This window comes from Lithobates pipiens, unplaced genomic scaffold, assembly GCF_037356315.1.
Source record: "Lithobates pipiens isolate NorthernLeopardFrog02 unplaced genomic scaffold, aLitPip1_a1.2 Scaffold_16, whole genome shotgun sequence".
NCBI lineage: Eukaryota > Metazoa > Chordata > Amphibia > Anura > Ranidae > Lithobates > Lithobates pipiens.
Window position 1 is genome coordinate 116,842,668 of NW_027507748.1, and position 16,156 is coordinate 116,858,823.

Here is a 16,156-nt window from a genome sequence, read left to right on the forward strand (position 1 = left end):
AGCTCCTAAACTCAACTCCTCCATAAAAGCCTGTCTGTCAATGTACACCAAGGCTTTTAGCAGCGTTTAGGAGCTGCTGCGGTTGGGTGAGGTTCAACCTTCCTCTCCTGAACGCAGAAGCATCGCATTCAGGATAGGAGCATTTTGACCGCCAGCCATGGGAAAACGCAAAAGGCAGCAAAACCATAGTGCAATTCTGCAGCATTTTGCATTTTCTCATGGCTGCGGTAAAAATTAGGCAGGGTGTACATGAAGCCTGAAGTTAGAAGCCGATTGGCTACCATGCACAGCTGCACCAGATTTTTCACTTTCCAGTTTTAGTAAAATAACCTCACCCTGTCAGGTAGACTTGCAGTGAGATAATCAGTCACCACTATGGAGTCACAACATGTTGGACAGATACTAGCTATTTGACTAGTTTAGCAATGGTTTACATTTCTATGTATTTGGACACGGAAGTGACTATGCTTTTTTTGGAAAATCCAGATGACACTCAAAATAGAAAAAAAAAAATTGTATGTAGACGTGATTTTCACATCCGAAGATGTTTTTTTTTTTCCTGAAGAGAATTCTACCCCTTCTCACCTACATTTCACAATTTCACAAGCAAATTGGTCAATGTCTTTAGGTAAACTGCTTGGGGCAACATAATGAGTCATCAAAAAAAACTAAAATTTTATTCTATTTCTACTACAAGGAAGTAACTAAACAAACGCAAAGTATGCTTGTTAATACATGCACACTAAGTATTTTCTCCAAGGCACAAATAGCCCTTAGATGAGAAAACCCATTTCTACGTGTTTGATGTTCATTACAGAATGGAGGCAGAAACTACACAAGCGCAAATATAAATGGCAAACTGACCAGGGCAAAAACACAGAATATTTGTTGGAGCCTACTAAAAAATAATAAAGTCCATAATACTGACAAGTACAGCACCAACAGAAACGCTGCCATGTCTTGCTTCAGAACCATGATCAAGGTGTCTTTTTATACAGAGGGGGTCCAAATCACTACCCATGTAGGACAGACACTGTTGGGATCTTTAGGTAAATGGGTAAAACGGAGTGATGCCCTGTAACAATGCACCGCTTCTTCCCAGCCCATGCCAGTGGGTACACATGGTGCACAGCACAATACGCACCTGCTTGTGTGAGTGGGCCCTTAAAGTGGTTGTAAACCCTTACAAACCACTTTGACCTACAGGTAATCCTAGATTAAGGCTTACCCTTAGGTCCAAGAAATATCTCCTAAACCTATACGGTTTAGGAGATATTTACAAAAGGACAGGCACATAATGAGCTAGTATGCATTTTTTTTTTTTAAATAACCTGAATTATAATATTTCAGATTATAGTCCTTAGATGTAGTAGCTACATTATTTTTTGTTTTTTCAAGCTTAGAGCATTTTTAGCAAACAAAGAAATAACTTGTTGGTCCTACCAGAAATGCAGTGAACCTTTCACTTAGGAGCTGTATCTAGCCATCTTCTGTATACTACCAATTGCCTTATTCATGTAATTTAGATGGAGATATAGACATGCCTGTAGTCCATATCAAAATAGCACTCCAAGGTGACCACCATGGCTCCCTCCACTGATACAGTGGAAGAGTGAGGTAGCAACTCAGGGACAGTACGTTTGTTATTTGCATGTGTACCTGGTGGAAATAAAACCAAAAGAGGCTTGGAAAAAGAAACAAGCAGCCATCACACCAAGCACTAGCAATATGCAAAATTTTACATTTTGGTTACGAGTTTAGATACAATTTAATTTCTCAAACAATTACATTGTTGAATACTGTATCAGGAACACCCCATCTCACAGTATGACACACACATGGGGACCGTGTTTACTGCACTAAAGTCATGCTGGTGACACATTTCATACAAATTGAACAATCAGCTGCAGACTCCCATCATGTACAAACAGAGGATTGCTCTGAGGAAAAAAAGAGGCATGTCCCCCAAAACGCATCAGTTGGCTTTAGGACATCCATTCGAACCATAAGAGTTTCATTGTAGGGCTGACCTTTGAGTTCTTGGACATTTTACAATGCTGCCATTTACCATTCTTTTGTTATTATATACATTTTCCATCTTTTAATAAAGTGCTGTGGCTAATGCACTAGCCATTTGTGCCCTTTGTTTTGTTTGTACAGTTAGAAGATTGCCCAGTCTTAAAAAGGGCAGCATCGTCTACATAAGGGATCTCCAAACTTCCTAGACAAAGGGCCAGTTTCCTGCCTTTCAGATTTTAGGAGGGCCAGACTGTAACCAATGGGGATAGAAAATGCCCCAGCATTGATGGGAGTCCACAATGTCTCACGTTTGGTGGTCAGAACTAAAAAAATTAAATAAAAATATGTGGTCAGTAGGAGGAGGAATAATGTCCCATCATTGGTATTAGTGGCATGAATGATGCACCATCATTGGTGTCAGTGGGAAGAGTAGTACCCCATCTCTAGTGTCCGTGGGAGGAATGATGCCCCATCATTGGTATCACCGGAAAGAAAAGTGCCCCATTGTTTGTGTCCGTGAAAGCAATGGTGCCTCATCATTGGCGTCAGTAGGAGGAATAGGGCCTCAAGGGCCAGACCCAGGCAAGCTAAGGGCCACATCTGGCCCTCAACCAGTCCGGAATATATAGTGGCTACTTTGACTAAGAATTTTCTGTCAGCATTTCTGAGAGTTTTTAGTGCTATGGTCTCAAGTTTTTTTTCTTCTGAAGACTTAACACTCATATCACGGGTAACCCCCCAATATGGCTCCCCTTTTTCTGTATCCATAAGTAACACATTTAAAAAAAAAAAAAAAAAAGTGTAACACCTCAAAATGTACACACATTTTTTTCTGTTTTTCAGTTACCAATTATGCTGGAGAAAAATTGGTGCCATCATCCCATCCTGATTCAGCTGCCTGCTGGTTTTCCCAGACTCATTCCCACCCTCCTAGGATTGACAGTAAATACTGCTGGAGCATCAAAAGTATTTAGGATGTAGGAAAAGCCACTTACAGAAGAAACAAAAAAACAAAAAGGCAATTAATGACTAAAGATTTCATTGGACTTTTACAAGGAAACTGGGATTTCCTCTTTGAAAACTTAAATGGGAAAAAGGATAACACATGATATAAGGAGTAATGCAAGATAAGCTTTGGGACCTGTTCACACAGGTGAAAATGTCCCACAAAACATACAGACATATCCCAGGACATCTCTTGACTCAGATTTCCAAGGAGAACTTCACCATTTTATTTTAATTAAAATGTCACATAAAGAATCCTGCCCTAGATCATGCCAAAAAAAAAAAAAAAAAAAAAAAAAACCTTTTTGAGGTCATAAATTACTCATACAATTCAATATATTTCATATTCTGATCACAGAATATCACCAGGGTATTTTTATTGACTATTATTTATTAAAAATAAATTCTGTTTTTAATGTAATTTAAATAACGATTTTTTTTGAAGTTCAAACTTATTACATTTTCGTACAATACACAAAAAAGTATTGATACCAGTCATGATTTGTATAAATTGTGTGGAACCATCAAAAGAAGTAGTACAGCAGAACTGGCAGGCACTTAAATAAATAATAAATAAAGCAGTTCAGACCTCAGTCTGGGCACGCTTTGTGCTTTGCTCTACAGATCATCCTAAAGGCCCATACACACGATCAGACTTTTTGACAACAAACATGCAAATTAGCCGTTTTAAGGCAACATCCGACTGTGTGTACGCTCCATTGGACAAACTTTTTCGGTTTTCATTTGACTTTTGTTGGCTGTGCGAACGGACAAACTTTCTGGCAACAAAAGTCCGATGGAGCAAAGTCTGATCGTGTGTACAGAAAACCATAGGACTTTTGTACAAAGTACAAACACGCATGCTCAGAACCAATGCAAAAGATCAGACAACAATACAGAAGTCGACCAAAGGTGGCGGTAAAGAGCAGAAAAACCATGTGATTTGGTGAAAGTTGGCTGAAAAAGTCCTGCCGTGTGTATGCAATACAAGTTCTCAGCCGACCCCCCTTGTACAAAAATCGAAGGGAAACTTTGTACAAAGTCCTATCGTGTGTATGAGGCTTTAGAAAGACCAACAATTCTTTTAGATACAGGCATTTAAATACAGCATGACCAAAAACAAAACAAACCCAATATTTTACACTATATGTTCAAAAGTAGGTAGACACCCCCTCCAAAACAAGATTGTTGAGGAATTTGAGAGGCCTGTACAGAGCCGTGATCTCAACCAAAGTTAACACCCTTGACCCTTTAAAGTGGAACACCGATTGCCAACCAAGTATTCTCAGCTAACATCCATACATGATCTCAACAATGCTCTTTTGGCAGATAGGCTTATATTGCCACAGACACACCAAAATCTCATAGAAAGCTTTCCAAAAACAGTAGAACCTGTTATAGTATTGCCATGTTAATGCCCATAGTATTGGAAAGAATGTCCAACAAGCTAATTTAGGGGTAATCGTTAGGTGCCCACAAATGTTAGTCTATATAGCATTTATAGAGCATCTGGTTTTGAGTATGGTACAATTTAAAGTTGGTAGGAAAGAAAAAATACAAAAAAAAACATAATGGTTTAAACAACATATTATACTTACATACTCTGTGCAAAGGTATTACACATAGCATCCCAGAACCTCCTCCGACTTTTGGCATCTCCACCAATTGGGGGGCGGGGGGGGGGGGGGGGTGAGCCTCGCTGTCTGTGTAGATGAGAGCATGGCTCAGAATCTAACTTGCAGGTGTGTCACCATAGGAAGTGGCTTCCTATGGTGGCACACGGAAAAAAGGAGGAGTCAGAAGTGCCAACAGGGAGACCCCAGAGGGGGAGGATCAGGGCTGCTCTATGCAAAACCATTGGACAGAGCAGGTGAGTATAAACCAGTTATTAGAAAAAATAGCACTTTAATCAACTGAATCACTGAACTAGAACGTTCTAAGGTTCAATCGGTCATGATGTACCCCTAGTGCCCCAGCTTTAGAAAAAGGTCAGGCAACACTTGTACTATTAAAAGCTAGTGTAATATTATATATTATAATATACACACACACACAACTCTCCAACATGGCTTTGCTCTACTACTTTCAATGTAAAGGCTCTTCAACAAATTTGGTAATATTTCCCTTATAAAAAAAATAAGGAAGGGACCAGAGTCCATAAAAGCAAAAAATATTTCTGTTTAAGTGTTTAACCCAAAAATGTAAATGCACAATGGCCTTGTAATACATTGGTACTGTATAATTTGGCAAAATGGTGTAAAATAGGAATTTGGGCACACTGTGGCTCATCTACTTTTAGATGTAAAACATTACGTTAATTGCAATTTAACACCTGGCATTAAAAAAAACAAAAAAAAAAAACAAGAAAAATAAAAGAAAAAAAACGGTTGTGGGATTTTGCAGCACTTCAGGAAATGGTGTTGTTGTGCAAGATGTCTTGTGGTCTGGCACAGTTTGTACCGATAACACAATCACACCTCAGAGCTGCTACTTCTTCAAATAACCCAGACGGGAAAAAAGGAAATATTAACTAGACAACATGAACATAAAACTAATTTTTTTGATTGCCTAAGAACATATTCTTGAAGAAGAAGTTCATTTTGATTGTGTAACAGCAGACACATTGGGATTTCACAGAGGATGCATCGGCAATGACGGAGAGAGAGTAAATCAAGCTGGGACCCCCATTGTCTGCACTGAAAGTTGTATACAGGATGTACACGGCCCACAGCATTCCTCCATGAACTATGCTGGAAGCACCACCCCAGGCTTTTATTGAGTCTCCCTGGTTCAAATCGCATCGGGAGTTTATATGTTCTCTCCCAGGTTTTCAAGAGGTGTTCTGGTTTTACTTCCATAATTTATTAAAAACCATACCGAACAAAATGTTCCTGTAAATGTAAGCCCCCTTTCAGATGGAGTGGACCCATCCAAGCAGATGACAGGTCATCTATTCAGAGCAGATATGGACACAGCCCTCTCTCCTCTATGGGGCGGTTGGATGGAAAAAGGATTGCATATCCGTTTCCATTCCAATCCGATCCGCTGGACGGATGTCAAACATATTACGATAGTCTATTTTTAGCAGATTTTATTGGATCAGATGCCCTGCGTGCATCTATTTTTTTTGTGCAATTTTTTTTACCAAAAATATGTAGAATACATATCGGCCTAAACTGAGGGGAAAAAATAGTTTTTATATATTTTGGGGGGATATTTACTATGGCAAAAAGTAAAAAATATTGTTTTTGTCAAAATTGTCGCAAATACCACCAAAAGAAAGCTCTATTTGTGGGGGAAAAGGACATTAATTTTGTTTGGGTGCAACATCGCAAGAACGTGCAATTGTCAGTTAAAGAGACGCAGTGCCGAATCACAAAAAGTGCTCTGGTCAGGAAGGGCTAAAATCTTCTGGGGCTGAATCGGTTAATGCAACAATGCAAATGACTGAAGCCAATGTGACTATATCATCACTGGGAGCCAAGAGTGGCCCTTGGCTTTTTTCACAATCATGAGAATTCGGTCATCACACATTGAAAAAGCTACAGGTACTAGATTTTAAATATGCAATATTGTTCACCTCTCTACTATTTTTTTCATGGTCTTTTACCATATTAGAGAAAGTATGCACAAAAGCACTATACATTACTTTTAAGAGTTTTCTTGGGTATCTTGGAGAAATACGGACCCTGCCATTGCCGAGACCTTCATCGTCTTCTCAGGTCTGACTGTTAACTGACTGTTGTAATGCATAGCATTGGGCTTTGTGCCAACTTGTACAAGTATATAGTCCTCCTAGCCTGTGAATAGAGGTTCTAGTTGGGCATACAGGAATGAACATTGCTAAAGTCTTTCACAGTTTGAAAGACCTGGCAAGTTCACTTTAAAACTAGTCATATACCCGTAGACTTTCACTCAAACATTTGTATGAGGATTCAGAAAAATTGTCAGTCAGTCAATGCATTCGATGATATCATCACAGAATCAACAAATTTTGTATATTTCTTTTGGCATGCCAATCTGCCCAATTCTAACATCAATACTGGATATTCGGCGTTTATTAAAATACGCTTCAATACACCTGAATACAATATAGTTATAATATTGATAACAAATGTTCTACTTCTGGATTAAAGTTTTCCAAGCATGAGGTTTTGGACAGAAAGTTAAAATTTAGTTTGTTCGTATAAGAAGAACAATCTTCAAAACTTCTCCTTTGTATTTCCAAAGATTGTTGATTTATTGCCAATTCCAAAAATTCAATTCTGGCTAGCTTGGAATTCCATGACGCTTTTTTTTTTTTTTAAACAATGCAGCTCATCTAAAGACGCTAAAGCAAGGAATTGTAGAACAAAGTGGTAATAAGCCACTTTAGCTACAATTTTTATACATTATCCTTATAGTGACCGGTGATGGATGTATTATTTTATAATTCAAACATATCTTCTAGCTATGTATTTATTATGGTTAAAACTAAGCACTGAAGAAGGAAATAGTAGAAATGTGTATCTGGCAGTACCAAGGATTATCGGGGAGTACAGGAAAAAGTTAACCACTCTGGTGTCTAACATTAAAATGAAGGTGGTAATAAATCCCCCTTAAATGTAATAAAGTTACAGGAAGTGTCTTGTCACCATCCAATAACAAAAGTGGCTTATGATTACACTTAAATGAATCGCACTGACATTTCACACAGGTGCCTGTAAGATATAGGTGTTGCAATTTCCTGTTGCACATACAGTTGATGAAGCAAGCAACAATGTGTAAATTAAAGATAAAAAGATACACTGGGACTCCTACATACAAATTGTCTCAGGGTTATAAACTCAGGAACTGGGCAGAAATTGAAAAAAAGGAAATAAATCAGCATACAGTATCTGAGACCAATGTTAGCACTGTCCCAATACATGGTTCTACAGATCTCCAACTCTCTAGTTTGCATTTTTACTTCTTCAAAAAGGACCCAGGACAACACTATCATCAAAGCTGCCATTGCTGACTTTCTTTTGCAGGGCTTGTTAAAGTGTTACTAAACCCACAACAGTAAAATCAGTCTAAGGAGTTAATCCTTTGCATTGTGTAAAAAAAAAGCTGTTTAAACTTGGCTTTTCTGATTCTCCCCTCCTTCCACTGTACCCTGTTATTTTCCTGATAACAGAGTCTATGGAGTCAGGCTGCACATGCTCAGTTGGTGTGTATTGCTAGAGGTTTTTTTTCTTGGGAGGCTCCACGTGATCAGCACAGGGGCAATCTGCACTGTCCAGAGGGTCAGGGGTATTGCAGTCTCATAGAAACTCCTCCTAGAAGCTATAACCAGCATTTGGCTGGATACTGATAGAAGTCACAAGACTGCTATATACTGCTGATGAGAAAAAGTATTTAGCAGTTTATATTTACTAAAATAATTGCATTTACATGCCATGTGTACTGTGGGAGACCAGATAAAGTGAATGCATGGTCCTCGGTTTAGTAACACTTTAACCTGACTTTGGTCTCTGAAGAGCGATCTGCAGTTGCAGGGAACTTCTGAGCAGCTCCATTCACTTGAATGGGTTGCATTTGGCTGGCGCTACGCCTGCTGAAAGTGATGGAGTATAATTTCTGCCACAAAAAAAAAGCATCAGCCACACCATGTGAAAACCCCTGACCGCTGCTTCTGCAGAGGGGGTACTGGTTTGGGGGAGTATTCCTTCACCATCAGTTTAAAGCAAATTTAAACACACATATACATGTTTTCATCAGATTACATCTATCACTCTATTGATGGGTCCCGATATGCACTTTCCTGCCCCAGAAAGGTAATGCACAGAGTAAAACATGCATTAAAAAGGGTTGTAAAGGTTTGCTTTTCTTTTAAATAAAAAAATGTGATACTTTTTGCACAGAGTGGCCTCGATCCTCCTCTTCTTGGGTCCCTCAGTAGTGCTCCTGGCTCTTCCACTTCTCCAATGCCTCTACGGAAAGCCTCATTCCATGGGGGCACTCGTGCTCCCAAGTCCTGCTGCATCCATTGACACAGACAGCAGGACTCGGCCCCACACCCCAGCTCCTGTGTCACTGGATTTGATTGACAGCAGCAGGAGCCAATGGTTTCTGCTGTTATCAATCTATCCAATGACAGTGGCTGGAGCTGGAACGATCGGGTTCAGGTAAATAAAAGGGGGGCTGCTGCACTACACAAGGTTTTTCACCTTAATGCATATAATGCAGTAAGGTGAATAACCTCAAGGGTTTACAACCCCTTTAAGGATAAGTGCAAAATGCTGATTTTTTTGTAATGTTATAGTGTGAATCCAGCCCAATTCTTATGGGTGTTTTTATAACAAAAATTCTTAGCTGATTGTCCATCAAAACTACATACAAGTTCTTTACAGCAATCTCAGGTTATATTCTCTGCTAATTAAAGTGGTTCTAAAGTTTTAAGGTTTTTTTTTTTTACCTTAATGTATTACCTATATTAAAGTAAAAAACCTTCCAATACACAGACAACCGTTGGCTCCTGCTGCTGTCAGCCAAATACAGCGAAGAAGAAGCAGAGCTGAACCTGGCTGTGTGTGTCTGCTCAGGAACAGCTTGCTAGGATGGTACACACAGAAGAGGGGAATTCAAGATCATCAGTAGGGGACCATAGAGTAGGAGATTCAGGGCCACTCTGTGCAATACACTTGCACAGAACAGGTAAGTATAACATTTTCTTATTTTAAGTGAAAAAACTAAAATAAATAAAAAATAAACTGTAATATCACTTAAGAGCCAGTTCACACAGGGACGACATGACTTCCAGGACGACTTTGTTAGGCAACTTGGAGACGACATGAACACGCGCCCCCCCCCCCCACCCCAAAGCACCTTGTCCCCATGTTAATGAGGACAAGGGCCTATTCCAGACAACCCTGACCGTTGGTTGTCAGGGTCTTCGGGCGGGGGTTTATCGGAATCCGGGAGCCCCCTTTAATAAGGGGGCCCCCAGATCCCGGCCCCCCACCCTATGTGAATGAGTATGGGGTACAATGTACCCCTACCCATTCACCTGTGAAAAAAATGTACAAAAAAAACACAACACACAAGGGTTAAAATAGTTTATTGCACAGCTCCGGGGGTCTTCAGTCATGAGGGGTCTTCTCGCCAGACTCCTCCGCTATCTTCTGCTAGCTCTTTTACTAGCGGAGGAGCCCGGCATTATTCTTCCCCGCCGCCCTCTTCTTCCGACTTCGGGGGTCTTGTCTCCATCTTCGGTTCTTCTTGCCGGGCCACCGTGCCTTCTTCTAGCTCTTTTATAAGCGGTGACCCGGTCTTCTGTCGCCGCGGCCGTCTTCTGCTCTTCTGTTCTTCTATTCTGAAGATGTTGCCTCATCGCTGTCTCTGCTCACTATGACAGAACACGCGGTGTGCGGCAACTTATATAGGGACATCACCGGATGATGTCCCCGCCCATTATGATGTCACAGTCCCAGCATCCTCTGGGACTGTGACATAATGGGCGGGGACATCATCCGGGATGTCCCTATATAAGGCGCCGCACGCCGCGTCCCCGTCATTGTGAGCGGAGACAGCGACGTGGCAACATCTCCTGAAGAGAAGAACAGAAGACGGCGACGGCAGCAGCGACAGAAGACCGGGCCACCGCTTGTAAAAGAGCTAGAAGAAGGCACGGTGGTCCGGCAAGAAGAACTGAAGAGGGGGACAAGACCCCCGAAGCAGTCGGAAGAAGCGGGCGGCGGCGAAGAAGAAAGCCGGGCTCCTCCGCTAGTTTAAGAGCTAGCAAAAGAGCAGAAGATAGTGGAGGAGTCCGGCGAGAAGACCCCCCCAAGACCCCCGGAGCTGTGCAATAAACTATTTTAACCCTTGTGTGTTGTGTTTTTTTTTTGTACATTTTTTTTCACAGGTGAATGGGTAGGGGTACATTGTACCCCATACTCATTCACATAGGGTGGGGGGACAGGATCTGGGGGCCCCCTTATTAAAGGGGGCTCCCGGATTCCGATAAGCCCCCCGCCCGCAGACCCCGACAACCAACGGCCAGGGTTGTCGGGAAGAGGCCCTTGTCCTCATCAACATGGGGACAAGGTGCTTTGGGATGGGGGGGCTGCGCTGCCCCCCCCTCCCCAAGGCAACCCCCATGTTGAAGGCACGCGGCCTGGTACGGCTCAGGAGGGGGGGGGGCGCTCGCTCGTCCCCACCCCCTTTCCTGGCCGGCCAGCGTGCTCGGATAAGGGTCTGGTATGGATCTGGGAGGGACCCCACGCCGTTTTTTCGCCATAGGGGGTTCCCGTTAGAATACATACCAGACCTAAGGGCTTGGTATGCTCTCGGAGGGGGAACCCATGGCAAATTTTTTTTAAATAAATTTGCCGTGGAGTTCCCTCTTGAGAGCTGATAATTCCATGAGAGTCGCCTCCGTATAGACGGAGATCTGACTTGTAGGCGACCTCCATTGAAATCAACGGGTACCAGTCGCTTACAAGTCGGATTGAAGTAGTACAGGAACCTTTGCTGAAGTCGGAGCGACTTCAGTAGTGTGCATTAAGACGGCTCTCATTCACTTACATTGATCTTTACATGTTGTCCGACCTGAGGTGACCTGAAGTCGCATCTGAGACGCCCCTGTGTGAACCGGCTCTAAAGATGATATGAATGGGAAAAATAGAACATTATGGCCAATAGATGGTGCTATTAAAAGAAAATACGCATACTAGTCACCTCTATATATAGCAGCCATAATGCAATATCTTCTAAATGCACATTATTGATCTGCAGAGAACATTGCCTAAATATTTGCTTTTGCCTTATTCACAGAAAAGAAAATTTTACCTGCATAGTCTATGGATGAATGGTTATGCAATTTTTTTTTATAAATGCACCCCTTAGAGTCGAAGCTCAACTTTAGGATTTTTGGAGTTGAGTTAACACTTTTAATAATAAAAAAAATATATATATATATAAAAAAATAAAAATAAAAACCTGTTATGTGCATGAAACTTGTATAGCTGTAAATTAAACAAGAGCATCTTACCTTCTGGGCTGTGATCGGCATTCTTCCTCCCCACTGTCTGCTTCCTGTAAAATGGATAAAAACACATGATTAGAATTTTCCAATATGACAAAATTTTCTCATAAACTGCCAATTATCCACTGTTAATGGAATGGTGTGGCAGGAGAGGCGTCCTCCCTGACAACACGCATTACTGAGCGAGCTCAAATAAAAAAATAAAAAAAAGCCAACAAATCGAAAAATTAGAAAAAGGATTAATAACTTCCATGAACCAGAAATTCAGTGATTTTCATTACCAATGTACCTAGTCCACTTATGACAAATACATATCAAAAGTACCAAATTAAATCCACCAGGGAGGAATTGTGCTCTCCTGCGGAGGTTTCGTACTTCAAGAACAAAGTGCAAAGCGGCTTTTTAAAAAGAAATACTCTCCTCCATTGTGCAGTAAACAAAAGACAACCACACAATTCACTGCACATTTTCCTTTCTTACAACAAAACAATAAAATTACAAAAGTGCATTTATTTCCTTGTCTGTAGCTTTAGAAAATATAACCAATGCTTTATAAATGATATCTACTGGGCTTGTCTGTGCTGCTCCTTAAAAAGGACCTTCAACCTAAATAAATACTTTCCCCGACACCACCTCCTTCTCACATTTTTTTCTCTTAACTTCATAGATTTTATGTGCAGCATTTCCATCTATTTCACCTGGGTGAGAATAACATTCACCCCACAAATTCTGCACATGATGGGCCTGAGGCACATCTGCATTTGCGCAAGGAAAGAGTAGGTATGTAGGTTCTAAACGTGCAAGTGTGCAGTAGGGCTCTGCCGCAACACAGAGGCTGGGCAGGGCCCTTAGGCACATCTGTGCGTGTGCCAGAGTAACAAAGTTGGTGGTGCTAAGGGATGGGGGCAAAGTTAAAAGGCATTGAAGGTCCTCTTTAATAGTGCTTTGAATAGTTACCGCCATTCAGATTGGAGGAATAAATCGGAAAACCCCAAGGAGATAAGCAGACCACAAACTGACAGATACTAAATTACGAGGAGTCACCAGAGAATAGCCAATTTGTTACATTCTCTCCTGATATAGGACAATTTTGCTTATAAAGCAGTGCTTCTCAACCTTTCTTCAGTCAAGGCATCCCGTTCTACAATGTAAAAAAAAAAAAAAATAAGTTTTACATAACATAGCAACATACACACATATAGGACACCCAACATTACCGCTGCTAAGTACTCCGGCATTCTCAGAGGTGATCGCTCTCCAATGAGTGACCGTTTATGAAACGGTGTAGATCGCTTCTCCTTTGAGGAGTCAAGTGATCTAAAAATGGTTAGAACTGTGGAGAATGCCTCCCGTTACTGTAATCTAGTGAGATACAGCGAGACTACAGTAACAGAAAATAAGTGAAACAGAGGTGTCCATTTATAAAAGCAGCAATGAATTAACACTTCTGATTACACTGACATTCGCAGAGGAGGCCATTCTCCTTGGTACCTCACGGAGATTGATATAAAACGACTGCAGGGTCTCTGTCCTATAGCTAGGACAGTGTATGCTCTAAATTCTTGGTTCATGCCTATAATTTGGGTGTTTGGAATACATTAGTATGAAGTCCTTTGCATCCTTTACACAAGGGTGGACGTTTTTTTTTTTGTTTTTTTTTCAAATGTGTCCATTAAAGTGGTTCGAAAGACAGAAGGTTTTTTTTTTTACCTTAAAGTGGTAGTAAAACTTAGCCAAACAAATCCTGAAAATTAAATTAGCCAAATACACAAAAGCTTTTTAAATTATTCCGCCTTATAAACAAACTCCTTTGGTCCCTTCTTACTTTTTTGGCAGCTTATTGAGGTTTCCTTGCCTCCAGTCTGCAGCTGGCGCCATTTTTACCATTGTCTTCCGCATCTGTGCACTGTAAAAACTTCCGCCCTTTGCTGTGGCAATGGCCATAATTTCGCTCATGCGCATTCATTGATAACCAAGTCTTAGTTTAATTCTAGGATTACTTTGGCAATGAGGTACACTGTTCTATCAGATTACCGCTACCCATCAGATCGTGTAACAAAGGTGACGTTTCAACCAAGGAACACTTACTGCACACGTGCTATGTGTTCCAACATGCGTTCCATGGCGCTATACATTCCAAACAAATCTGACGGATAGCAGTAATCTGATAGAACACCAATGCGGACATCTTTATACACATTTACTTAATGCGTTCCACAGAAAAGCCTGGTCTCATTTCATCATAGATCTCTAAATTAACAGGATTATTTCTTATTTCAGGAGCATTGGCGGGGCTTCTGGCCAGAGGCGGATGCAGAATCACTGGTGTATAGTGCAAACATAGTCTAATGCAGCTTTTTTTCAACCAGGGTGCGTGCCTTGGCAAAATGCCCAAAAACTGTAAACAAGTCAGTAGGTGGATCAAACCTGCCTTTTAGTTACACAAAGCCACAGGTTTTCATTACGCACCATTACAACCTTCAAAGCGCCAGTATCCTAACCACCAACATCGCCATCGGTTGATAAGGAAGACGTCAGACACCTGCACAGCATCCTCGTTTGCCACCCCCCCCCCCCCCCTCAGGGCTGGGGTCACATTGGCTGAGTGAGGGAGAGCAACTGAGGGAGAAGAGAAACATTGGAATACTAGTCAGTACCAGTGTGCAAAGGTGTGTTTACTTTGGAAGAGTAAATCACCGACACCTTAAATGTTGGGCGTTTTACGTGTGGATGTTGCTACATTGTGTAAAAGTGCAAATTTATGAAGGTGCGTGATCTCATCACCTCATTCTCCAGCCCAGAGGTGCACAATCGGGGAGAGAAGAGAGTATCCTCAGAGACCTGAGGAGGAACAGTATTGACTTCCTACTTTCTCAATGAGACCCCCAAAGAAAGTAAAAAAAAAAAAGCCGCCCTGCCTTTTACAAGCACGCAAAACCAGTAAAGCAGGTTAGAAACACTAAATATATATAAAATATGTATACTGTATATATAGTGGGGGTGTGTATATATATATATATATATATATATATATATATTTTTTTTTTTATTAGTGTTGAGAGACTATTTTAATAATATGAGGTGTAGTGTGAGGTAGTGAGGTGGGTGGCCTCCTCTGAGAATGTCCGTACTCAGTGGTGGTAATTCACCACTGCTTAATAAACAGACGCCTCTGTTTTTCGACAATTTTCTGTTACTGTAATCTCACTAGGTTGCATAACCAGGAGGCGTTCTACACAGTTGGAAGTGTTTGCACATCACTTCACTCTTCAAAAGAAGCCATCTACACCGATTCATAAACATGCACTCAGGAGAGGCGATGATCTCTGACAATACTGGAGATCTCAGAGGCGGTAATTCCCTGCTGCTTGATAAATGAGCATTTAAATCCCCTCTAATGTTGGGTCTTCTACATGTGTGGATGTTGTTATGCTATGTAAAACATTTTCGTTTTTTACTTTGCAGAATGGGGTGCCTCACGATTTTGCAAAATTTTAAAGGGTGCCTTGACTGAAGGAAGGTTGAGAAACACTACTTTGTCATAGATCTCTCTATTCCAAACTGCATACAGCGATTTCAGGCTATTTGGCTATCCTCAGTGCAGTGTATGGAAACCAAGGCTTTTATGGAGTAGGGATTGGGACCCAACAAGACAGTATAACCATACTGAAGACCAACAAGGTGTGCACAATACATCCTGCCATGTCAGGCCCATACCGCTCCACAATAACGGCCAATAAGCACCTTTTGTGTGTTTATGAGATTTCTGTGACTCAGTCATGTACTCCGCTCCATCAATAGCCAGGTACGGGGAAGCATGAAAAGAAATGATATGAAGCCAGCTTCTACATTTCCTCTGCCAGACAGTGTTAAATCCCCTTTGTGGTGTGACGGAAACGATCAGGCTGCAATTTACAGTCAGAGGATAATGAGAAAACAAAAACCAAAGTAAACGCCATAAACAGGAAGTTAGGGTGCGAGATTTATATCAAGTGTGTAATTGGATCTAATAGGACAATTACATAGACATTGTATTTCATTATCTTCCAGCAATGTAAGAGTGGAGCCTGAAATAAATGTAATCATATCAAAGCATTAGGAAATCACCGAAAAGATAGTCACAGG

The 16,156-nt window shown here is 41.1% G+C and overlaps 1 protein-coding gene across 2 annotated transcripts in view; it reads right to left on the reverse strand.

Moving 5' to 3' along the window:
* Positions 1–16,156, reverse strand: part of SSH2 (slingshot protein phosphatase 2) — a 317,108-nt gene that overhangs the window by 172,352 nt on the left and 128,600 nt on the right. For both annotated transcript variants that reach the window (XM_077480336.1, XM_077480333.1), the window contains one exon: positions 12,038–12,081. In XM_077480336.1, the coding sequence (XP_077336462.1) occupies positions 12,038–12,081 (44 nt within the window). The remainder of the gene's footprint in view (positions 1–12,037; positions 12,082–16,156) is intronic.